Source organism: Anabas testudineus, chromosome 16 (assembly GCF_900324465.2).
Source record: "Anabas testudineus chromosome 16, fAnaTes1.2, whole genome shotgun sequence".
Lineage (NCBI taxonomy): Eukaryota > Metazoa > Chordata > Actinopteri > Anabantiformes > Anabantidae > Anabas > Anabas testudineus.
In genome coordinates this window covers 17,878,455-17,901,883 of record NC_046625.1, presented here as the reverse complement: position 1 = coordinate 17,901,883, position 23,429 = coordinate 17,878,455, and the positions used below count along the sequence as shown (strand labels likewise).

General features: G+C 38.8%; 5 protein-coding genes across 7 annotated transcripts; 3 read left to right on the top strand and 2 right to left on the bottom strand.

Annotated features, from left to right (window-relative positions):
• Positions 1–41: 41 nt before the first annotated feature.
• On the bottom strand, positions 42–3,492 carry psma2 (proteasome 20S subunit alpha 2). The gene is made up of 8 exons (XM_026373465.1): positions 3,398–3,492; positions 2,807–2,883; positions 2,125–2,257; positions 1,831–1,953; positions 1,634–1,715; positions 1,305–1,378; positions 1,041–1,098; positions 42–900 (listed from the first exon to the last, which is right to left on the bottom strand). Exons 1-8 carry the CDS (start codon positions 3,436–3,438, stop codon positions 784–786), a joined length of 705 nt encoding a protein of 234 aa, XP_026229250.1. The 5' UTR covers positions 3,439–3,492; the 3' UTR covers positions 42–783.
• Positions 3,493–3,940: 448 nt separating this feature from the next.
• mrpl32 (mitochondrial ribosomal protein L32) lies at positions 3,941–5,667 on the top strand. The gene is made up of 3 exons (XM_026370238.1): positions 3,941–4,111; positions 4,381–4,577; positions 5,032–5,667. Exons 1-3 carry the CDS (start codon positions 4,015–4,017, stop codon positions 5,281–5,283), a joined length of 546 nt encoding a protein of 181 aa, XP_026226023.1. The 5' UTR covers positions 3,941–4,014; the 3' UTR covers positions 5,284–5,667.
• A 1,465-nt stretch (positions 5,668–7,132) lies between these two features.
• zmp:0000000930 (telethonin) lies at positions 7,133–9,063 on the top strand. The gene is made up of 2 exons (XM_026370895.1): positions 7,133–7,372; positions 7,556–9,063. The coding sequence occupies exons 1-2, from the start codon at positions 7,239–7,241 to the stop codon at positions 7,911–7,913; spliced, it is 492 nt and encodes a 163-aa protein (XP_026226680.1). The 5' UTR covers positions 7,133–7,238; the 3' UTR covers positions 7,914–9,063.
• On the bottom strand, positions 8,501–11,256 carry LOC113169477 (coiled-coil domain-containing protein 127). 3 transcript variants are annotated; one of them, XM_026370893.1, is made up of 4 exons: positions 11,176–11,256; positions 10,415–10,549; positions 9,964–10,208; positions 8,501–9,855 (listed from the first exon to the last, which is right to left on the bottom strand). In XM_026370893.1, the coding sequence occupies exons 2-4, from the start codon at positions 10,542–10,544 to the stop codon at positions 9,409–9,411; spliced, it is 822 nt and encodes a 273-aa protein (XP_026226678.1). In that variant the 5' UTR covers positions 10,545–10,549; positions 11,176–11,256; the 3' UTR covers positions 8,501–9,408. The 3 variants fall into 3 exon arrangements, with proteins under 3 accessions (XP_026226678.1, XP_026226679.1, XP_026226677.1); XM_026370894.1 differs by having other exon boundaries at positions 10,415–10,552; positions 11,176–11,247; XM_026370892.1 differs by having other exon boundaries at positions 10,415–10,596; positions 11,176–11,232.
• Positions 11,257–11,498: 242 nt separating this feature from the next.
• On the top strand, positions 11,499–19,154 carry sdha (succinate dehydrogenase complex, subunit A, flavoprotein (Fp)). The gene is made up of 15 exons (XM_026370890.1): positions 11,499–11,594; positions 12,249–12,338; positions 12,544–12,705; positions 12,843–12,986; positions 13,198–13,362; positions 13,455–13,603; positions 13,733–13,857; positions 15,341–15,509; positions 15,640–15,835; positions 15,930–16,101; positions 16,394–16,512; positions 16,664–16,775; positions 16,883–17,013; positions 18,076–18,189; positions 18,315–19,154. The coding sequence occupies exons 1-15, from the start codon at positions 11,532–11,534 to the stop codon at positions 18,399–18,401; spliced, it is 1,998 nt and encodes a 665-aa protein (XP_026226675.1). The 5' UTR covers positions 11,499–11,531; the 3' UTR covers positions 18,402–19,154.
• Positions 19,155–23,429: the final 4,275 nt, after the last annotated feature.

Sequence of the window (23,429 nt, the reverse complement as noted above, 5' to 3'; positions counted from 1 at the left end):
CTGCAGGGGCCGTGTCCAAGAAAAGCATTTAATGCACAGAGTCAGCATCAACCGAGTGGCTTTTATTTGAATAAGTGACAGATTACAGAAGAGAAAATACAAACTCTAGAATTGTTTCTAGCCTGAAAAAAAAAAGTACAATGTGTAAAACTGCTGTACAGTCAACTGTGCTGACTGTAAAACCTCACTGAAGTTTCACTGACTCCTCGCTACTTGTGATCTGGTTAGAAACACATCAATGTTCTGGATTTTTTTTTTTTCTTTTTTGCTGTTTTTCTATAATAAACGTTTAATGGATTTGTAGGTGATTAAACCAGTAGCATTGCCTTTGCAGTGGTAATCAGAAATAAAACTTCAGATTCAGTGAAAGACTTGAGATTTCACTCATCAGCCCACATTTCACATGCACAGTAGCCAGCTGCCACATTTCACAGTGCCAGGCTATGTGTTTGACAACAAAGTCAATTAGATATGTGATCCATCAGTTTAGTCAATGTCGTTGTGAATGGCAGCAAAATTAGCGGCACCAAGGTTGTCTCAAAATACTTTTTCCCTCTGGTATTAATCCCAAACATGCTGTCAGATCAAATGAATAGACTTGAATATAGTTAAGTTATGGCATTCATCCACCCATGTTTTGTCAGGGCAGTAACAAATAGGCTTAACATAGTGTAGCCAAACTAAGTTTACAAAAAGCAAGTGTCATGAGACAGTTGGCTACTGTGCTGTTGTTTCTTTGTCCTGAAATGTGGCCAGAGAGCCCCTTCACCAGGCTGGGTGTGTTCACGCAATGGCTGCCAGGTAGTCTTTCACCTCCGCTGGAGTGAGTCTTTTGAAGCCAGCCTCATTGCAGATCCCCACCTCAATGTTCTCCTCTGTCATCTGTCCCTCAAAACTCTCCTGAGAGACACACACAGATGGACACACAGTATGAAAGACTGGTAATAAAAAAATAAAAAAATAAAAAAGAGAGAGAGAGAGAATTGCTAACACTGAAGTTAGATTCCAGTGTATTGGGTGTTTTAAAACAAACAATATACCTTCAATGTCAAGATCGCAGTGTGGATGGCATCTTCCAGTTCCAAATCATTGTTATACCTGAAGAAGCAAAACAAAGAGTTCATCTACCAATCTGTGTGATGTGCATCGCATCACGATGCATTACATCTTTGAACTGCCAACACCATGATCACATCAGTCAAAGCTCCAAATGTAGACATTAATCACCAACCATTAATTTTCATTATCAAAAAAAAAAAAAAAAAAAAACCCACACAAAAATGAATGGCAATTTTTTTTTTTACCTTTTTTCAAGGAATGTTTTTCCATTAACGTAATTCTTTCCCATTGCTGTGGCTTTCCATGCAAAATATGCACCCTATCAAGAGAAGGAAAAAGCGTTTACAAAGTTTGGCTTTTGATATTATTTCTACATTTCTACAACTGTTTATTCAGAATATTATTATAAAATGTATTCCTGACATCTTACAAATATGAAGGCATTTTATTTGAAACAATAAATGAAGAGTATATAATTCAACATGGTAGTCAAAGACTAAAATATATATATATATTAAAGCTTTCAGTAACTGTATTGTAGACAATATGAAAATGAATATAAAAAAAAACATACAGAGGGGTCTGACTGGAACAGGTAGGGATGGTCTTCATCCCACCCAGCTATCAGCAACGACACTCCAAATGGACGCACTCCACTGGAGGAGACAACAGGACAGATTCCAGATTAAAACTCTGACTGAACTCATTTTATCCATGAAATCCACAAATAACGGACTTGTAGGCATCTGTAACATGTCTGTGAAAACCCACCCAGACTGTGTGTACTCCTGCATTACAGAGGCCACTCTCTGGACAAGCTGGCCAGTGGGGATTGGCTCCTGGTAAACCAGGAAGTACTGTTGTGCCAACTTCCGGGCTCGTCGCACCAAAACCCTGCATGTAAGACACAACCCATTAACCATGATTTTATAAGAGAGTCTATGCATTGTTTTCTGTTCCACTGGATTTAAAAGCTGCTGAGCATCATACAGAAATCTACTTCTCTAAAGCCAAGACAGAAACTACTGGTGTGCCGTTTTCCTTTAAAACATACACAGTCCCCACCTGTAGTCAGGCCCCATGCCGCTGTAGACCATTCCTATGTGTTTAGTGATGGGCTCCACTTTATGGACACTCTGCTCATCGTACAGAATAGACTTCTGTTTCTTCTCTGTTGCCAGGACAACACCATTGGAAGCTAAAAGTCAAAGAGATTTTCACAATTACTGTTTTCACAAATCCTAATGTAATAGCATGTAAAGTCAAACTCTGATGATGCTGAGGACAGCTGATGTTGCAGCACCTTAACAGTGTCTGTTAGGTAGGCCCGTTGGCTTGTTTGGGCAAATGACACATCATTCATTTAAAAAAAAAAAAAAAAAAGTTAATCTGTGGCACCATATTCTTTTTCTTTTTTTTTGTTAAAAACAAAAAACTATGAAACATTGTAATAAAAAATAAAGCAACAACTGTCCAATGCCACATTTAATTTGAAGTCAGTGTTCTTTGCAGCTGCCATTATTTACATTAAAATAAGGGGTGACTTATATGACAGGGGAATGACCGAGGCAGACATCAAACTCAAGATTATACACTATCCCAGACTGAGCAATAAGACTTCTCTTAATAAGAATAACCAGTTTAAGATAATATTTAATCAAGAATTAGAAGAAGAATTAGAAGGAATAGCCCCTTATCAGCAATATAGGTACAGTCTAATGTGATGCAGATTTCCAGGACTCTTTACCTTTGATGCCAACGGAGGGGGCTCCGGCTGCCACAGCTGCCAAAGCATATTCAATCTGAACCAGTTTCCCTGAAGGGCTGCAGGAAGAAACATATTGTGTGCAGGTGATTAATCAGCAAAGCCAAATGGTACTATAATGATCGTAGTTTAAAAAACAGATCTAGTGTTTATCGGTAAAGAAAGACGAAACTGAAAGCAAAAGCTGAAACAACCGACTCATCTGAGCTAACTTGCGCTAGCTATGCTAGTCGCTGAAAGATTAGCTTTTGAAACTAGTCCGTTTAGCTCTACATAATAGTCGTTCTACTAACAGAACAGTTTATCGTGTTTGTATTATGGATTTCTGAATTAGAGTCTACTAACTGTTTCATTTAAAACCCTGTTAGCCGTCATGCTAACGCTAATATTAGCCGATTCATTACACTACCCGGCAATGACAGTGCATCACCTAGGACGGCTCACAAAATAGTCTTTTCATATCGAAAAGAAAACTATGCACATATTTTAGCAAATAACTAGCTACCCATAGCCAATACACGACCCACGTTTATATCTGCTTCACTAATTTCAGGCATTTTAAAGAAAGTTTACCTAAATGTGGTGAGGGAGAAACTGTAGCCTCGTTCCGCCATCTTGACCGTCTTCTTCTACTGTGTGTTAGCGGAGGATGGTCACAGTGTGTTTACCGCCCCCTATGGAGAGGTTGACAACACAGGGCAGAGTTATTATCCATCCATTTGAGACACTTGTTCATTCGAGAGTGGGAAAAGAGTCACAGTTAATTTAATTAATGTAAACACGAGACACATGGGTAGAGACTGGTATTGGGACACAGAACTAAAAAAATATATATATAAAAACTATATTGTCCAGTAATTATTAATATTTTAAGAAACCCAGAAGCTAAACGTTACAACTCTTCCCCAGGACGTCTGGCTGACTGAACTGAATTTCTAAATAGAAATAGATGATCAAAACCCTTTAAATTTACTGATCCGAGCTTGAATCAGCGCCCAGGGAACACCGCTGTGCCGTTTGGAAAGTTGACCGCTAGATGGCATCACGAGGCCAGAGTTGCACATACCAACCGGAAATTAACCAGGAGAAGAAGAAGTATAGCTTGTTGTCGCTGCTTAGTGACGTACTAACCCTCAGTGACCGTGAGCTGTTTGACATGTTGAGAGGAAAAGAAACGTGGTGACAACAAAATGATGAATTTAGCCGCTTTAGTGCATAGCCTCAGATGCTCTTTGCTCCATATTGAAAGCAGACTCTTGCAGGTGGCGGGATTAGAACAACAACTGGGTGAGTTTACTAGTTACAGCTCCAGACGGTAGCTAACGCTACTGCTTGGTAGCAACCTCTGCCTCTGACTACTACACACAAACACACAGTGTGCATAAATGTAACTGTAGTTTAAAACTACTACCTACTTTAACTGACGTCCCCAGCTGTCTTTGACTGTCATCTTCTCTAAACATCCTTCTATACTTGCAATCCCGTTTTTTTCAGGTCATCCTAAACTAACTTATAACTTCATCTTTTTAAATAACATTGAACTTCCTATGCTCCAGCTCCAGTGCTTGCAGTGAATGGCCCCAGCCTCTTGCCTCAGGTCGACCATGACGAGCAATTGGATGAGCAACAGAGTCAGGAGCAGCCCCCTGGCCTGTTAGATGGGATCCTGTGGATGGCAGCACCCAAGAAAAGACGAACAATTGAGGTTAACCGCACCAGAAGGAGAGCTGACAGCAAACTCCTAAAAGTCAAGGTAGGTATGGTGAATAGATCATCTGGAGGGGGCTTCACTCAGACACACAAGTGTGACTAATTTTGACTCTGTCTTTACTGCCTCTGTTTAGCAGTGGTATTATTAGTTGTATCTCACCTCTATACATTTGGTTTGTCTTATGCAAAGCATTAGGGCTACATTAACAAGCCTCAATATAAACATGCCTTGCTCTTTGCAAATTGAATCAGGTATATATTTAACATTAATATCAATAAACTTGATTTAGCTGCGTAAGACTCTGGTCACATTTTAGGTCATATTTGTGAAAATATAGAAAACATTCTAAGGCTTCACAAACTTTCAAGCTCCACAGTCAGTTGATGTTAACTGAGTGCACATAATATAGAAATGTCTCTTACAGCCACTGTTTCCTCTACAAACCACCGTTTGACACACAGCCTTTACTGTCTCTTTCTGTGTCTCCCTCTCTCAGACCAACATCGAGCCATGTCCAGAGTGTGGCCACTTGAAACAGAAACACATCCTGTGCGGTTTCTGTTATGCTAAAGTCTGCAAGGAGACTAGTCTGATCCGTCAACAGATTCAAGCAATAGAAGGAGGCCCTCTGAGGGCCCCGACTGTGGAGACAGTCGTGCTTTATGAGGGTGAGACGCCAAACCAGCAGGACAAAGACAAGAGGATAGTGGAGAGAGCCAGGAAAAGGCCCGCCTGGTTTGGCCATTAATCCTGACATGTTAAGGCTTCTTTTGCTACATACCTTCAGTTTGACCCAGATCTGGTCAGATACACAGAGATGCTTTACTTGACATAGTGGATTTTGTCCATTTGACTCTTAATTCATTACATGCAAGAGGTTGATGTATCCATAGAGAGATTTGTTGTTGTTGTTTTTTTTTCAGCAGATATAGGATTTTTGATAAATATTGGATCAGACATACATTTCCATTTATCTGTGTGTGAACTCGCTATATCATATAATCAATGTTTGTAGAAATTCTCATATGACATATCATGTTTTCTCCCTTTTGTTAGAATTCAAGCCAAGTCTGTCAGAGATTTGCTGTATAATATTTGACGTTTGACAATAAATTCATTATTTGAAACAAGACTAATGTTCACTTTCTACTTTGTTCACTTTAATTGTGTGAAGTACAGAAGAGTGAGCACATTAGTTAATTCATGCAGTTGTTTGTACAGACAGGTTGGTAATTTTGCACTTTAAGCACATCTTGATTTTTTTCAGTTCTATCATGGTGGCATGCAGAGCCAAAATGATGACGCCATCTAAATGTACACAGCTGTAAAAAGGTTTGGAGTAAATGGTCAGCACCTATATAGCATTTTTCTACCTATCTCTTGGAGCACATGACTGTTGCTGCCTGTGTATGTCTATGTAGATATTCCATTATAAAGATGGCTTAATCTAGCTATTGTGCTTTTTAACACAAAGTGTGCTCTATGTTTTGATCAACCTTATATGATAAAATCTGAATGGACATTTCTAAGTGACCACAGACTTTTTGAATGGCAGTGTATTTAATGTGACATCTCTATAGATACATGCTTTTTTCAAAATAATATTCATGCTAAAAAATGATATTTATCCATATTCAGTATTAACACACTGCATTCAATAATTTTACTGTATAACTGACTATTCATGAGGGGAAACTAATTACTTCTTATACACATGACAAAATACTTGCTTGTTTATGAATGTATGTTGATGTTGTCATAGCAATATGTTTTAGTGATGATTGTGCATAAAACTGATGTCATGCAATGCTTGTGTTGCTGGGACCAGTCCAGCATAGCTTCCAGTGCCTCAGTCATACCATCACCACACCACCGATTCAGTTTCAAACTCACAGTTTGATAAAGGTGGGGCGGCCAGTGATCTCCTGACATCCAGAGTAATCAAGATTCATGGTGATATTCTGTTACAGACGTTCAAATGTTCACAGTCAAGATGTTTACCTGTGAAGATGCTGTGCAGAGTAATTTAACAACTGACAGAAATATAGTGGAAAAGTATGTCTCAAATCGCAAACATTATTTTTTGCAGCTTGAAACTGGACAAGACACAGGCATGGCTTTGGATTAATGAGGTGGATTATTACTGAAAGTGATCTCATTGCCTTCAGCTGTTTCCTTCCTGTGACATGTAGCTTATGTGAGAGACATCTGAGGAGTAGGAGAATATTTTTCTTTGACCCGATGGTATAAACACTGGGTGCATTTCATTAAAACAGATGAGTCATTGCATATTTCTTTTCACATACACACACTTTCATTCCCCCAAAATACAAAAATGTAACTTTGTGGTAAGTTTCACAAGAAATACAAGCTCCTAGAGCAACAGTGAGTGTCCACATTCAACCTTGCTCTGGATTCATGTGATTTGCTCACGTCATGGAAAGAACTAAAGTTCTTTTTCAAATGAAAACCAACCTTCAGGATGCCTTAAGTGTTGGGGAGGGGGGGCATTCACTTCGTTCACTACAATGTGATGCAGACGAGTAAAAATAGAAACAAGACTGGATATTTAAGACATTGCCCAACACACACAAATCTCAGACTACATGACACACACAGAGAAACACACATAGCTTGATGGCTTGTTGTTGTTTCCTTTTCCCATGAGTTTTCGCATCAATTAGTACTTATCAGACTCACACCATGCACTGTGTAAGCAGAGGAGGCTGCTACCTGGTGAACTCCTACTGTGATCTCCAGGAGGACAACCAGTGGAAGAGAGAGAGCTACCAAGCAGACTGGCTGAGCCTGGTCATTGAAACGAGACCCCAATTCAAGTAGGTTGTTGTCATTTATTTGACATTTTCCAAGTTTTTATGTGCTGCAATACATTTACTTTACTTTACCTCTGTATTCATTGTGTTGATCAGTAATATTTCTGCCTATCACCTCAAGAAAAACACCTGTACAGTGAACGTGACTGGCAGTGAAAAAAATAAGGTGTATGCACTGTGTTACAGGCTCACACTGTCGGAGACAGACAACAGCCGCAGAGAGAGTTATAAACAGCAACAGGTGGTGCACTTCATGGTCGAGAGGAGTCCCAGCCAGACGATTAAGCTGGGCAGCCACAACAGACCCATGACAGAGCACCACCTCCCCTTCTTTAACACCACCAGGGACCTACATGATGCTACAACCACCTTTAAGCCACCACAACAACAGCCAGTCATACAAAAGCTGATAAGTGGAGTGGGCAAACAAGAAGCGACTACTATAACCCAGGACCTCAGCAAACCAGTCAGAATAAACTTCAGAGCTTCAAGCCTTATGTCCTCTCCAAGAGAAATCTCCGATCGGACACAGAGGAGGGAGTGATGGAGGGATGTGGATTGCACTTTAGAAAATATAACATAGATATTATGGGTTACAAATTAATCGTTTAGGCTAATTATAAATTGGTTTCGTTTAGAAAACTGCAGAGGTTTAATGTTATGTGAAAGAAATACTAAATTATACTGTAGTTGAGGCTTTCATATGCTAAGTAACTTGATATTTCTATCAACATACAAATAACAGACTTGTTGGAATAATGATATTAAGTGATATATTAGGAGAAATTCTCACTGGATTTATTCTTCACAATTAAATTCCCATTTTGTTTTGTTTATAAAGGTCTAATAATGTGGACATAATGAAGTAATAAATAGGCAAACAAGTTTATCAATAATATACTGTACAGTAGATTTGAACACATTATTAGACTGATTCTTTTAAGATTTCTGAAACCTATGTTGTTGGAATAAATGACACTTTAGTGATTGTCAGTCATTTCCAATTATTTTGAATTCACTGGCAGCAACCAACTGTGGTAAGACAATACAGAAAGTTCCCAAGTAAACTGACATAGTTTTTTGTGTGCACTCCAGTACTTTGGATGCTCTAAGGTGAAAACACAAATTGAATTTTAAAAACTTTAAACTCAAGATGTATTTGAAGTGTTGCACAGAGAGGTAAGTGTCACTACACTTGAATTCCTGGTATTACATCCAGAACATACTTAAAAAAGTAAGGTCAATACATAATACAACAGCTCTGTTCCCTTATTTAGATTCACGTGCACCTTCAGTACAGTTCTGCCACCCTGATAATTATGAGGTTCCCTCACACCTGTATTAAAGACAAGATATTTCAAATCAGTGAAGAGAAACTGCTATGCTGTTAAAATACACTCAGCATTGTACTGTTACATTACATAACTGTAAATATGGATGTTATAGATGAAGAAAACTCCATGGACAGATAAAAAAGTAAGTCCATCAACACATAGCACACTAACAAAAGACTTACAATTACCCTGTGGAAACTAAACAAAACTGCATTGATAATGTGTTTTGCTTAAACTAATTAACAGTGTATTTCCAGTTATGTACTCTATAGTATCACATGGAATTTATTAAAAATGTGGCTAGTTCTCACCTACATGGCACAGATAGATTTCAACACACAAATCTCCTAAGAGACAAAGTGGGAGGGAAAAAAAAAAAAAAAAACAAAAGCAAAAAAACATCTGTATAATTAATTTAGTGTCAGTAGTGTATCCAATATGGATATTATCAAAATGATTCTAAGGTGTATTTATCTGTTTTCCATAGTTAAGTTAAAGCTAATGATTTTTATTTGGTGTTTGTGAAGTTATGGTCAAATTTGTTTTCAGCATTCCAAAAAAGATTATCTTTAGATTGATTCCTCAATATCCATATCAAGTAACAACTAACCCAGAGAAAAATACATGTATTTTCCATTCCTGAGACACATACTGCGAACATTCTTCAGAGTCAAATAAAAAACATCAGCATATCAATTTATTTTGTCACTTTGTGCAAGGCTGGACTTTCCCTCCTAATATTGCTTCCTCGGCTCTCCTGTGTTTCTGGACAGTGACCTGCAGCTGCCAGTACTTGAGATACACCCACATGAGGCTTCCATTCTTCCTCTTGTCCATGTTTAACAGGTCTGCACAGTGCTTATCTCTCTTAAAAATATCCTTCAGGTCAGATTCTAGATTCAGTTCTGTTGCAATGGGGTCTTTAACCACCTTTAGCAGCATGTTCTTCTCCATTTCCAGCCGCTGATCTCGAGGTTGGATGAGGGAGCAGTAGGCATTCTGGCGCTCCACAAGCAGACTCTCTAATTCCTTCAGTGTAGCTGTTGCTCGCTGGTACCAGTTGTTCTCTCGTTCCAGGGCATGATGCAGCACAGCACCTGCAGCGCCAGACTTTACCAGCCTTTGCTTCTCTTCCTCCAAGGCCTCTCGCTCCTTGTAAAGGGAGGAAAACAGTTTTTGGTAATGAAGCTATGGGCTAGAAGAGAAATACAATAGCAGAAAAAGGCTGTCTGTCAAAGTTGGAGCAGGATGAGACTTCACCTGTTGTAGCTGTTTCCGTTCTTCCATTAGCTGCTGGCTCTGTGAAATGAGAGCCTGTTTGTAGCCTCTGACCCTTTGTCTCTCCTTCTCCAACTCAAGCTCTAGTACAGCTGCTGCTCTGCGCCTCTCTGTCAAGGTCTCCCGATATCGTGCCTCCATCTCACTTTTTATTGTAAACACATCCTTGTCATACTGGGCTTTGACATTCTGGATCTCCCTCTGAGACTCTCTGGTCCAGATCCAACCTTAGGAGATGTTGGACAAATAAGAGGGCAGTGAAGAGACACTTAAATTATAACGCAATAATCTTAACATTTTTTTTTCTCAAGTAAGATTTTGTGAAGCCCAGACTGATTGTGTCTTGCAATATCTACAGTCTTGTGATATCTACATATTTTCCTGTTGTGATGGAGTTAGTAGAACTAACATGATCACTCCTTGTGTAACTTACGAAACGCAGCTAGTCCCAGCATGGGGACCAGGAGTGCGTAATTCCACTGGTTCCCATCACCGGCTCCTGCCCCTCTTCCTCTGGGGTCTGGTTGGATGTTCCATCTGGGTGGGTCATTCAAGTTGTTCATGGAGGCTGCTGTCACACACGCATATAGAGGAGATCAACACAACAACGGGCTCCTTTAAATTAAAAAAATAAACATCTATAAAGAGATAAATGTTGGCATTTTGCAACGTAAACTGCTAATTTCTTGTCTGATAAATCTTGATTACAGGGTGCCAGTGGTTAAATGTTAACAGCAGCAGTTATAAACCACTGTAAAATGGCTTCGTTGCAATGATAACTACATGATTGTAAAGTTAACTGCGAACCCATTCATTCCAATAAAGTAAAAACAAGTTTATATAAGCCGACGATTCACTAACACGCCAACTGAACAATAATCTGTCTGCACAACTTATGAGGAATTCAGAGACGGTGTTGAAAATAAGCACTTGTGTTTTTAGCAATTAGCTTGCTAGCATTTAGCACAAACACAGCGCAGCTTGAAACGGCAGCGCCGCTATGTCACTTGGAAGTTTGACAACACAGCTGAGCACGAATAAGGCTAGCGGCGAGCTAATGTGCTAGCCAACATTTAGCTCGCCGACTCATGCTCGCTGCAGCATTTAATACACAAATAAGACGTGGCATTGTAGCTGCATACGTCCGACAACAAGTCAGTGTATGAGGAATAAATATATGGCGCTTTGTCTCACCTTGAAAGAAAAGTCTAGGTCACTTAAACATTTGTTCCTGCACACCCAGCGTATACAATTGCTACGCTTTAGCAGTCCAACCTGAGCCACTAAGGGTAATTCATTACAGGTCGTGGATACAAAAGTCCAAATAGCTAATGATATTATAGTATGTGAGTGTTTATTTGAATTGACTTATAATATTAAACACACTTTAATGAATACGTTTCATGTTAACCCATCGTTTATTGTGTTTTAATTGGCTAACCATTTGGTGTAACGTAATCGACACCCCCGTTTTCAGACAATGGTTTGATCCAGTGCAACAGAATAACCTATCCGCCACCGTGTGTCGGAATCGGTCCTTATGCGACAACATGGCGAGTGTTTGTGCTGCGTCTCGTCTCCTCTCCAAGAGCGTACTTTCTAAAGCGAAAGCAGTGAGTAGCATCGTATCTTCACATTTTATTTGTTTGTGCTGGTTGTCTTTTTTGCTGAGGGTGTTTTGCTGCATATTCAGGTTAAGCTAGTAACCGGCAGATTTTGCCTTGCGTAACCTGGTGTATGGAGCTTTTCAATGTGACACCTTGTCAAAGTGCTATATTGTGAGTCCAGCAAAGTATTTAATGAATCCACATCATGTCTGTTAGTTTCATAATATAGATTGTAAATCAAATTAGAGTTAGTGAATTGTCAACATGATGTATTTTAGCATGTTAATAGTGGTCACTTGGGTTGTCCTTGTGGATATCAGCTGTGCATGCTAGCTAGCAAAATGTTAAAGAATAAAATGTAAATATCTCTAAAGGAAACTTTAAAATTAGTATTTTTGTAACGATACCAAAGGTGTAAATATGTAAATACGATAAAAGGAGTCACTAAACGGACACAGGAGTTTTAGCCTGCTTGAGGCTTGTTATGCAAGTGTTATTATGTGTGCACATTTAATGCTACCTCTGCTGTGTTAATAAACGCACTAAACAGCATTTGCTTGTTAGAGTATGTTTTCTGTAGCTAATCAGCCATTGGTGTGGTCAGTGTTACCCATTTGACCCATGGTGCTGCTTTTGATAGATTGTTTTCATTTCTGCCAGGTCTCTGCTGCTGCTGCTGCTGTTCCTGGTTCCAGGAACTTTCACTTCTCCATCTATGGAAAGAAGAAAAATGCCAAAGTGTCAGATGATGTCAGTTACATTTGCTCATTTAAATTTCTTTAATATAGTTATTAGTATGGATTAGCGTGATGGTTATAATGCATATATACTCAACTTGTTCTCTACAGATGGTGTCTATATCTTGCTAGATTTAAAAATGTACAGAATAATAAGCTTTCATGATATGCAAACTGCTCGAGGGTTTGCAGTAACTTTTCTTCATCACTGTTTTTAGATCTCTACTCAGTACCCAGTTGTGGATCATGAATTTGATGCAGTGGTTGTAGGAGCTGGTGGAGCAGGACTTCGAGCAGCTTTTGGCCTGTCAGAGGCTGGCTTTAACACTGCCTGTGTCACCAAGCTTTTCCCCACAAGATCTCACACTGTTGCTGCACAGGTATAACAGCATATTACCTGAATTGAGGATTTTATTATTATGTTAGCTTATGTTGAATTTCACCAGGTTATGTCCTGTAAGGCAGTGCATCACCTGGTGGCAGAAATGTTGTTTAATTCCTAAATATTGGTCCATAGGGTGGAATCAATGCAGCTCTGGGGAACATGGAACAGGATAATTGGAGATGGCATTTCTATGACACAGTAAAGGGATCTGACTGGCTGGGAGACCAGGATGCTATCCACTACATGACAGAACAGGCTCCTGCTGCTGTAGTGGAGGTACAGTCTCACACACACACACACACATACACAATAGTGATCATGTTAACTCTTTTTTTCCAGTTCCTTTGTGTTAGAGGTTTTTAGTATAAAAATTAATATATCAAATAATTTTTTCTATGAGACTATTAAAATAGTCTATTCCACCATGGATTACTTGACATATAAAAATATATAGATTCAGCACTAACATTGCTTTCTCATTTCCCAGTTGGAAAACTTTGGCATGCCATTTAGTCGCACTGAAGATGGGAAGATCTACCAGAGAGCCTTTGGAGGTCAGAGTCTCAAGTATGGAAAAGGAGGCCAGGCCCATCGCTGCTGCTGTGTTGCAGACAGGACAGGACACTCATTACTACATACGCTTTATGGACGGGTAGGTCCACGTACTCGTTATAGATCTCTCTTTACTCCATATATTAATAACTATTTTTCATTTGTCTGACTCTCCTTCTGTTCCTTGCCTAGTCGCTTCGTTATGACACCAGTTATTTTGTGGAGTACTTTGCCCTGGACCTGCTGATGGAAAATGGAGAGTGTAAAGGAGTGATTGCTCTTTGCATGGAGGATGGATCTATTCACCGCTTCAGAGCCCAGAACACTGTCATTGCCACTGGGTAAGAATCAAGTTCAATGCAACAATCAACACTTTATCTTCACTTAAAACTCTAATTGCTATACCTTGAGAGTGCAAACATTTATTAAATGTACATATGTAAACAAAAGTTCTTTAACCTTTTTTACAGGGGTTATGGAAGAACCTATTTCAGCTGCACATCTGCCCACACTACGACAGGAGATGGAACTGCAATGGTGACCAGAGCTGGTTTGCCCTGTCAGGATTTGGAGTTTGTTCAGTTCCATCCCACTGGTAAGAAAAAGAATCATTAACTTATTAAACCATAGTTATTAAATAGGTTAGGGCTAGGGTACGTTTTATTTCGAATGACAGTCACTTAAAAGGTCTATAGAAGCAATAAATACAAAGTAAAAAAAAAGTGTGTAGATTACTTGTATAGTAAATTAGTGTATTTTGTTAACAGTTCAAAGTCCATTATTTTATAGTCTAGCTGTAATGGTGATAAACAGCTATGATGTTCAGTCTGTTTGTCCTAATATCTAGTAGTTAATGCAATTATTTGTTCTTCTTTATGTTTTTATTTTTACTTCAGATTACTTTAGACAGTTTCCTGTCCCATTTACTGTACGGGACAATGGTATCTGGTTTGATTGCACTAAAAAAAACTTGAGTTCATCAGTTCGGTCAGTCTCTTACATGTATACATACATTTCTCTATCAGTTGGCAGCCTATTTGTCTAGATCTTTACTTTGGTTTGATCGACAAGCTCTAAAATAGAAATCACTTGCATGAATCTTTGACTCCATATTCCTCCTGCTTTAAGTAGCCCAGTGATGTGACATCTGGAAGGCCACTAAATGCTGAGTCACAGTTCACTGAGACAAAGTGCTGATTTTTATTTTATATATATCTATAAACTACAACATAAAATCCACCTGGTTTTAATGTGTCCATGATGATAACTGTTCACAACAGCATTAAAACCTCCAGGTGGATTTAATGTTAAGGTTGAGTTATATATTGTTATATATATATATAACAATATATACAATATATATAAACAAATATATTGTTTATATACCTAAACCAGTGTTTTAATGTGATGATTGCGGTGTCCCATCTAATATTTATTGATCTTATTCTTGATAAGACAAATGCTTCTGTAAGCTTGCAAAGCTGATAAATAGCTCATGACAGCACAAGATTATAAAGAAAACGAACATGTTTTTATTACTATAAAATGTAATAAAACTGCAAAAAAAAATAACTCTTTGCACTGGAGGGTTTTGGTAGTAAAGATATAGTTAAGTGGACTTATCATTGCTTGGTCCATAAAGCACTATATCATTTTTTTTTATAATGGCAATAAAGCTTTAAGAATTTGTGTTTGGTATTGACTTTATCCTTCATTTAAGGGATGTGGTTCTATTACACCCAGCATACATAGTGTTTCTGTGAAGTCATTTCATTATTAAGATAACTGCTATTAAGTAGTTTACTATATAACAGCTTGTGCACTGTATTCATGAACAGTTAAAACCAAAATCTTATTTGATGTCTAGTGAAAGCCAGAGAAATAACATGCCAGGTTTAAACTGAGCCACTAATTTGAGACTAACAACCCACAAAAAAGCTCATTGTTAACAGTTGGCAATCAATTTGTTCTCAGTATATGTAATATTCATATTCATAAGTAACAGCAAAACTGTACCTCTTACATTCGGCAAAGTATTGCTGGGACAGCTTTCCCTTTTAACACTTACATACTTCCAGGGATCTATGGAGCCGGCTGTCTGATCACAGAGGGTTGCCGTGGTGAGGGAGGGATCCTGATCAACAGTGAGGGAGAGCGCTTCATGGAGCGCTATGCACCCAATGCCAAAGACCTGGCCTCCAGAGATGTGGTGTCCCGCTCCATGACCATAGAGATTAGAGAGGGCAGGTATGGCCTGAATGTGCATCTATGTGTCAGTATCAGACTATTTGCAGGCAATAACTGAGGTTTTCAGCCTTGCTCCCTTAAGTAGAAAGAGTAAAACAGCTGAATAAGCCCATTTGTTATAATATTTCAGGGGTGTTGGTCCAGAGAAGGACCACGTGTATCTACAGCTTCATCATCTGCCACCTCAGCAGCTAGCCATGAGGCTGCCTGGTATTTCAGAGACGGCCATGATCTTTGCTGGAGTTGATGTCACTAAAGAGCCCATCCCAGTTCTGCCCACTGTCCATTACAATATGGGTGGAATACCGACAAACTACAGAGGACAGGTAGATAATTTGTCCATGCTTATCCACATCCACACATATTCCGTTCTCATTTAGCATTACTGAATGAAACATTCATTTTTTGTTTGTCTGTCAGGTGATCACTCATGTCAATGGGAAAGACGAGGTGGTTCCTGGACTATATGCCTGTGGAGAGGCTGCCTGTGCCAGTGTCCATGGCGCTAATAGGTTGGGTGCTAACTCCTTGCTGGATCTGGTGGTGTTTGGCAGAGCCTGTGCCCTCACCATCGCAGAGCTACACAAACCTGGTGAAGACCTTAGCTTTTTCCCACCTTAAAATGTATTTTCATTGATCGGAACCGATTATTTTCATGATAAACTTGTTATACAATTTATCCATTGCTGATTTGGATGAAGGATGAGGAACTATCAGGTGGCAATATTTGGGAAACCTAAATTCTTCTACTGTTTTGATATCAAATAAGACTTATACTTTGACAACATGATCATGCTCTACAGGCAAGATTGTATGTGATATCAGTGTTGTACCACACATTGTCCCTCTTGTGTCACTGCTGACATTGTTGTTTTGCTCTTCAGGAGAGAAACTGTCTCCTCTGAAGCCCAGTGCAGGAGAGGAGTCTGTGGCCAACCTGGACAAGCTGAGGTTTTCCAACGGAAGCCTGAGAACCTCTGAGATCAGGCTCAACATGCAGAAGGTGCACACACAAACACTTGATCAGACCTGTTTTTAAAAATTGTCTGAGTCATGCTGTTTGTAGTCTTATTCTACTGCTGCTTTGAATGTTATTTTCTCATGAGGACTCTCATGTGGATCATTTCTTCATGTCATCCTTCCTCTCCCAACAGACCATGCAGTCCCATGCGGCAGTGTTCCGTACTGGCCCTGTTCTGAAGGAGGGATGCGAGAAGATAGATGCTATTTACCAGACTCTGGATGACATTAAGACCTTTGACAGAGGTACTACACAACTTTGTGTCATTCTCTTTGTTCCCAGTTCCTTCAATTCAAGGTCTTTGTGCAAAAATATTTGCCTTTTTCCATCTTCTTTTGTCCCTTCTCACCAGGCATTGTGTGGAACACTGATCTGGTGGAAACATTGGAGCTGCAGAATCTGATGCTAAATGCTGTCCAGACCATCAATGGTGCTGAGCAGAGGAAGGAGAGCAGAGGAGCCCACGCAAGAGAGGATTTCAAGGTCAGTTCTAATACATTTCATCTTTACATGTGCTCTGCATCCATTTATTATTTTTATAATGTGTATTTTCTTTGCTGGTATGTGAACAAGAATGTGAACCTTTTGGAATTTCATGGTTTTCTGCATTAATTTGTCATAAAACGTCATCTGGACTTTATCCAAGTAGAATAACAAAGAGTATTAACAAATAGAATGTTCCTAAAGTAATAACACAAAAACAATTTTGATCTTTCATGTCTTTATTGAGAACAACCATAAAAACATAGTGCTAGTTGGAAAAAGTATGTGAATAATGACCTCAAAAAAGCTAATTGGAGTAGGGCATTAGCACACCTGAAAGAAAATTTGTTTGGAGGTGTGAACTAGAGCTACTTAGACTGACAAAAAACACTCTTTTTGAGTTTGCGCTACATAATAAGAAAATGCTTATGTGAGCCATGCCTCATCAAAAGGAGCTTTCAGATTTACAAAAGTTAAAATGACCTCAAGAGCACAACAAACAAACATCAGTGAGGTAAAGAAACAACCCAGAGAGACAGCCAAAGATTTGAAGGCATCATTGGAACTGACTAACATCTGTGTTCATGAGTCTATAGTAGGTAGAACATTGAACAAGCAGGGTGTCTATGTCAGGACACCACAAAGGAAGCTGCTGCTTACTAAAAAGAACATTGCCGCACACACTAAAGTTTTCTAGCACATTGACACTCCACAGCAGTATTGGCAAAATGTTTTGTGGACTGATGAAACTAAGATTGAACTATTTGGAAAGAACACTTTCCACATTTGGCTTAAAAAGGTCACAACTAGCTATTAATATTTAAGGGTTCACATATTTTTTTCCACTAGCACTATGAGGTTTTTATCATTGTTCTTAATAAAGACATGAAAGATCAGAATTTTTTTTGTGTTATTATTTTAGACGCATTACATTTGTCAATACTCTTGACTTAGATGAATATCAGGTTTTTTTTTTTGCCGCTGTATAAGCAACTTTTAATTTCTCACTCATAATTAAAACCAGTCTCTCCTCTGGGATAATTTCTTTTAACTATTTTCCAGGACCGCATTGATGAGTATGACTACTCCAAGCCTCTGCAGGGTCAAGAGAAGAAACCCTTTGATCAGCATTGGAGGAAACACACTCTGTCCTTCGTCGACCCAAAGTCTGGCAAGGTAGGCACTCTTCAGTGTGTTTTGGTGCTTAAAGTAGGTTTTCAGACTACCAATAACCATAACTAACTGTGAGGGGTAACGGTGTATGTAATATGTAATATATCTTTTCTTTTATCAAATCACAGGTGACCTTGAAGTACCGTCCGGTTATTGATAACTCTCTGGATGAGCAGGACTGTGCTCACGTCCCTCCTGCTATCCGTTCCTACTAAGAAGATCTCCCTGTCTTTTCTGACCCCTCCTCCCCCATGTTCTCCTCTAACGTCCACCTTTACTCAATTAGTGGCTCATTTAACTATCATTTAGAAAGGCTTTATTTTCTGTAATAGAGATGACATTTTCAGACAAATTATGATTTTGTTTGCACATTTGTATGCATTTACATTAGTTGCAGGATAGATTCTGGTTTATTTCAACTTGAAATGTTTCCGGCTGATGTGAATATAGGGGTTGTGCTAACCTTGCACTCGCCACATTTTTTGGGAAATGTCCGAAGTACCAGGTAGAAATAAACCTAGAATATCCTTCAAATAGAATACTGTGTGGTTGAAATCATCCCTTTGTGCCACTTTCCTGTTCCTCTCTTCCATGTGTGTTTTTGCCTTGATGGAATCTACCTGCAGCAGAGATGTCAACATGGTCTTGTGGCCTTACACGCTGTGTGAGCTGGTTGTTTTATGTTAAAGACACTCGACAATTGGACTGCAGGATTTTTCAGCTTCTAGCTTAAGATCAAAATGATACACAGCAGTGGATGTGTTACATAACTTCGGCTTCCTGCTTCCTATTCATCTTGTGATAACACCATGTTCTCATTTACTATTTCCTGCTTATTTAAATACAACTTTATCAAGTGAAGAGAAATGAAATGGGTGTAAAATGCACATCACTGTCAAGCTGCAGGGGAAGGTTTAAATATGTAAATATTGCACCCGTGTACAATAAACATGGCAAGCTTTACTGTATGTACTTGTTAAAAGATAAGGTGTTTTCTTTCTAACTGTGCTGTTCGGTTTTCAGCTAGTATTTACTTTTTATGATACTTAGTGGGTGTGGTCTGAATTTTAAAATACATCTATCTAATGCTCACTATTTATTCAGGTGATGGATTAAATTAAGCTTAAGATATCTGTTAATCTTCACTATCAGTGTTAACCCATAAAGCAGCTCGAGTCTCTACAGTATATCCACATTTTGGTGTCTCAGCTTTGGCTTTATTATTACATTCTGGGTTGATCATTTCTATCTGAAAAGTGAATTCAAAGGATAAATTCCAGTGAAGTTCAGAGCAGTGCGAGTTAAGGATTTTGTATTTGAAAGAAGGATGCACCTAGTGTTGTCATTTGAAGTATCTTATACTAAACTGATTAGAGCGTGACTTATTTGCTTTGGAAAGAAAAATCAAGCGGTTTTGTCATTTATACTTTCATATGTCCAATAAAGTGTAGATTATAGAACCAAAGACTCATAGTTTGTCTTCCCCTACTGGGCAGGAGCAGGATGTGATGGGAAATGGACACATTTAGTCACACATGTAATTTTGTGTTCAACAAATCTTTCATTTCAGTCCATGAGTGACTGAGAGTTTGAAGTTGCATTTCTGGATGCAGACTGTGATAAATGACGGTGGTTTTCCAAAGGTGAAACACATTTAGCATAGATTTTCCCCACTTGAAATGAAAATGGATGAATCCACTGTAGTGAACAGTACCTCTGGGGAAAAAAAAAAAATCTGAAAGTTGTGTCATGGCACTTCCTTCTTGTTAGGTGGAAACATTTCATTATTCATCCAAGTAGGTTCTTCAGTCTGAAGAAGAAGGAAGTCCTGTTGCCATAACTCAACTTCTACATACCTTCACCCGGATGACTGGGAATCTTCACCAACAATAGCTCTGAAACTACTGTAGGAGAAAAGAGCAACTTCAGTATGAAAGATGATAGGAGATTCCAGACAGGACAAGGGTTCAGAGATAGGACTTGGTAGGAGATGGAGTTCAGGGTCACAAGGTCACGAGTGAAAAACATAGACCTGTAGTGGAAATTTATGGTATAAACATTCAAGAATTAACAGAATTAATGTTTTCCTTATGGTACACATATACCTAGTTCCTCAGGAATGTTATGTGGAGGGGGCCCTGTGAAGTATAAGTATGAGGGTTGGAGAGAGGTAGAGGAGACATTTACATGATTGTGGTGTTTTCTCCATGCCGGCATGTACGCATTAAACTGAGATGGTTCATCACACTGAGTCCTTCTTTGAAGTCTACTAAGATTCAGCTATATTGAGAGGAAGAGTAAAATTTTCTACTACACTACCTGCCAAGGTTAACAAAATGACGTTGACATCAAATAATAATGAATGACATCTAAACATGTATATAGCAGGATGATGGGAGCACATTACAATTCAGTATATGTGTAAACCTTTACTGTGGGATCCCTTTACTTTGATGACTTATTTTTCTTTATTGCATCAATGCATGTTTGTTTCCACTAGGAGGCGGCAGAATCAGGCTGGTGAAAAACTAGCTCTACAGGAGGATTACAACAATGTTAAAAAAAAGTTGTTCACTTGTAATGGTTGTTAGTCAACTTACCACAACAGTGTTACTGTTACAGGCTTCTCTGATAAAGGCTGTAATATGTTCCTCTCTAGGATAACATGCAACAGCTGCAAGTGCGATAAAAAACATGTGTGGTGTGTTTACTTTACTGGAAATTCAGCAGAGCAAATCAATCAGTAGACAAAGAGAGAAGTAACCTGAAACCATGTCACATCCTGACCAGGTGGGAAAGACAAACTCAGAGAAGGCAGAAATGAAAGGCGTGGCACGTTTCCTGTTGGAAAATAAAAGAATTGCTTGTGTTAACTACAGGGGGGAAACATTAAATCCACCAGGTTTGCATTTATGTTAATACTGTACTTCTTTTCAAACCAGCTGTATAGCTACCATCTTTTTGCATTCATTCACAAGCTATATATAGCTATGTATATTTATCATGTTCCTCGTCACTCTTTATGCCTTTTAGCACTAGTAGCACTACAGCCAAAGTGTTCTTTAAGAGTGTGCATGTTTGCAAACCATCATTGTTCTATTTTATAACCAAACTCTCTGCAGACAACGCCTTAGTTGACCAAGCATGGTTTGCAAACTCACTGTTATCACCATAGCAGGTTTTTTTTTTTTTTTTTTTTTTTTTGCAGACTTAGAAAGGAAACATCACACAAACCTTGAGATGAACTGATGATTAACAACTGTTACAGACCTTCAGAAATTTAAAATGATGATAAAACTGAAACACACACACAAATACGAAGCACACTATTTAATCATTTTACAGTTAGAACTCTGCTTGCACAAATTAAGATTGTTATAAATAAATACAAAATGTTGGTTCTCGAGTTTTTATCCCTGAATGTAACTTTAAATATCTATTAATTTACAGATCACAAGACAGGTGGCTGTTCCTCAGGTGGCAGAGTGGGTCATTTGCTCATCATAGGGTCGCTGGTTTGATATCCTACCTCCTAATCTCCAGCTGTTCCGATGGAGGCCAGCAATTGTAAACTTCTTAGTCTCTCAGGAGAAACCTATGAGCGCAGCATATCCCAAGTAAAATCTCCCAGGGGCTATTTCTCTAATTGATCTGTGGGTTGTTGTTTCTCCCGAGGCCGAGTTTAGAAGCAGAAGGCAGGAATGCGACATACATCTGACGGACGCACTGATGTGGGAACATGTTAACAGCACTAACTCCAATTTGCAGAAGTTGCAGCCTTAGGCATCTCACAAGGTTGTGGCCTATTTCCAAGAGCAGAAATATGCTGCTAAATTTCAACAGCTGTAAATGTGTCAAACCACTGCGACCACTGCTCATTCTTTCTGTATCCTGTAAGTGTTCACATCTTTCAATGCAGGGACTTTTGCAATCTCAGACATCATGTCCTGAATCATTTTACTTCATATCCCAGTGCCCTAATAAGGAGAAAAGACAGCTAGTGGCTATTCTTTCTGCAGCCTTTTTCAAAATAAGCTACTTTAAGTAGTGCTTTCAGGAGATTGGAAGGATAGATTAATTATTCAGAGAATATGGGTGCTTTTACTAAAGTGCAGATTTATGTCTCCAGTAGATGATTAATGCCACATACGATGGCATTTATAGCCTCAGTTGCTACGTTAGTCCCTAGATGGATTATAAAACAGATTTACACAGTGTAGTAAAATAGGCAGCTATACAAATACACCTTTAGATAGAAATAGCCTTAATAGAAAACAGCACTTATCCTGGAGTTAGAGTTCAATAAGATGAAAACCAAAGGAAATCCACCTAATTGGCCGTTAATACATGACTAGTGATTTATAATTCTTTATTAAAGCAGCTGCATTGCTTCATCAACAAATCGTTCCGCAGCAGACAGGAGAACGCGTGTATCTCAAACAAAAAGGTCTCATCATAGTTTGCTAAAAACAGAAGTGCAACAATGGCAAAAAAAAATGTATCTGAAGCAATGTTGTCTGATGATGAGGAAGAGGGCACACTGTAGAGAATTAGACATCAAGAGAAAAAGAGCTGATGAGAGAGAACAGAACGGAGGGAAAGGGCTGTTGGCGTTTGGCAGACTGATAGGGAAGAAAGGAAAAAGGCCAAATGAAGGCAACTAGTGCCAGTGTGGGCTGACTGGGACAAACATTTACCATAATAGCCTTGGAACGCTTACCAGAACTCACAGCAATGAGGATGTGTTTTCAGGAATGTTCACAACTCGTCAGTTTCAATTCCTTGACAGCTATTATGCCTAGACCTCCAACATACTCTCACTTTAGTCTCACTAAACAATGGCCTGACCAGTAGTACTTCTGCATAATCATGGTGAAGTGGTAAATCTAATAGACCTGTGTGTGGTTTTCAGAATATTGGTCATCATTTAGTACGTCCAAGGTAATGAGTTTCCTCCTCCTGTCTGATGTTGGACCTGGCTTCCTGTAAAAGGGCTGAAATTAAATTAACTCACATTAATTAAATTAGCTCACGTTAATTAAATTAGCTCACGTTAATTTCATTTCAGTTCGAGGGATTGAAAGGTCATGTGTTTTTTCTGTAACGCCAAGAGAAACACTGGCTACCAAGGTATACATACATTTGGGTAAAGAAAAAAAAACTTCAACTCAATTTCTTCTATTTTGTACCAATGATGAAAACATAACAATTGACCAGAGAGCACAGCAGCTTTTCTTTCCATA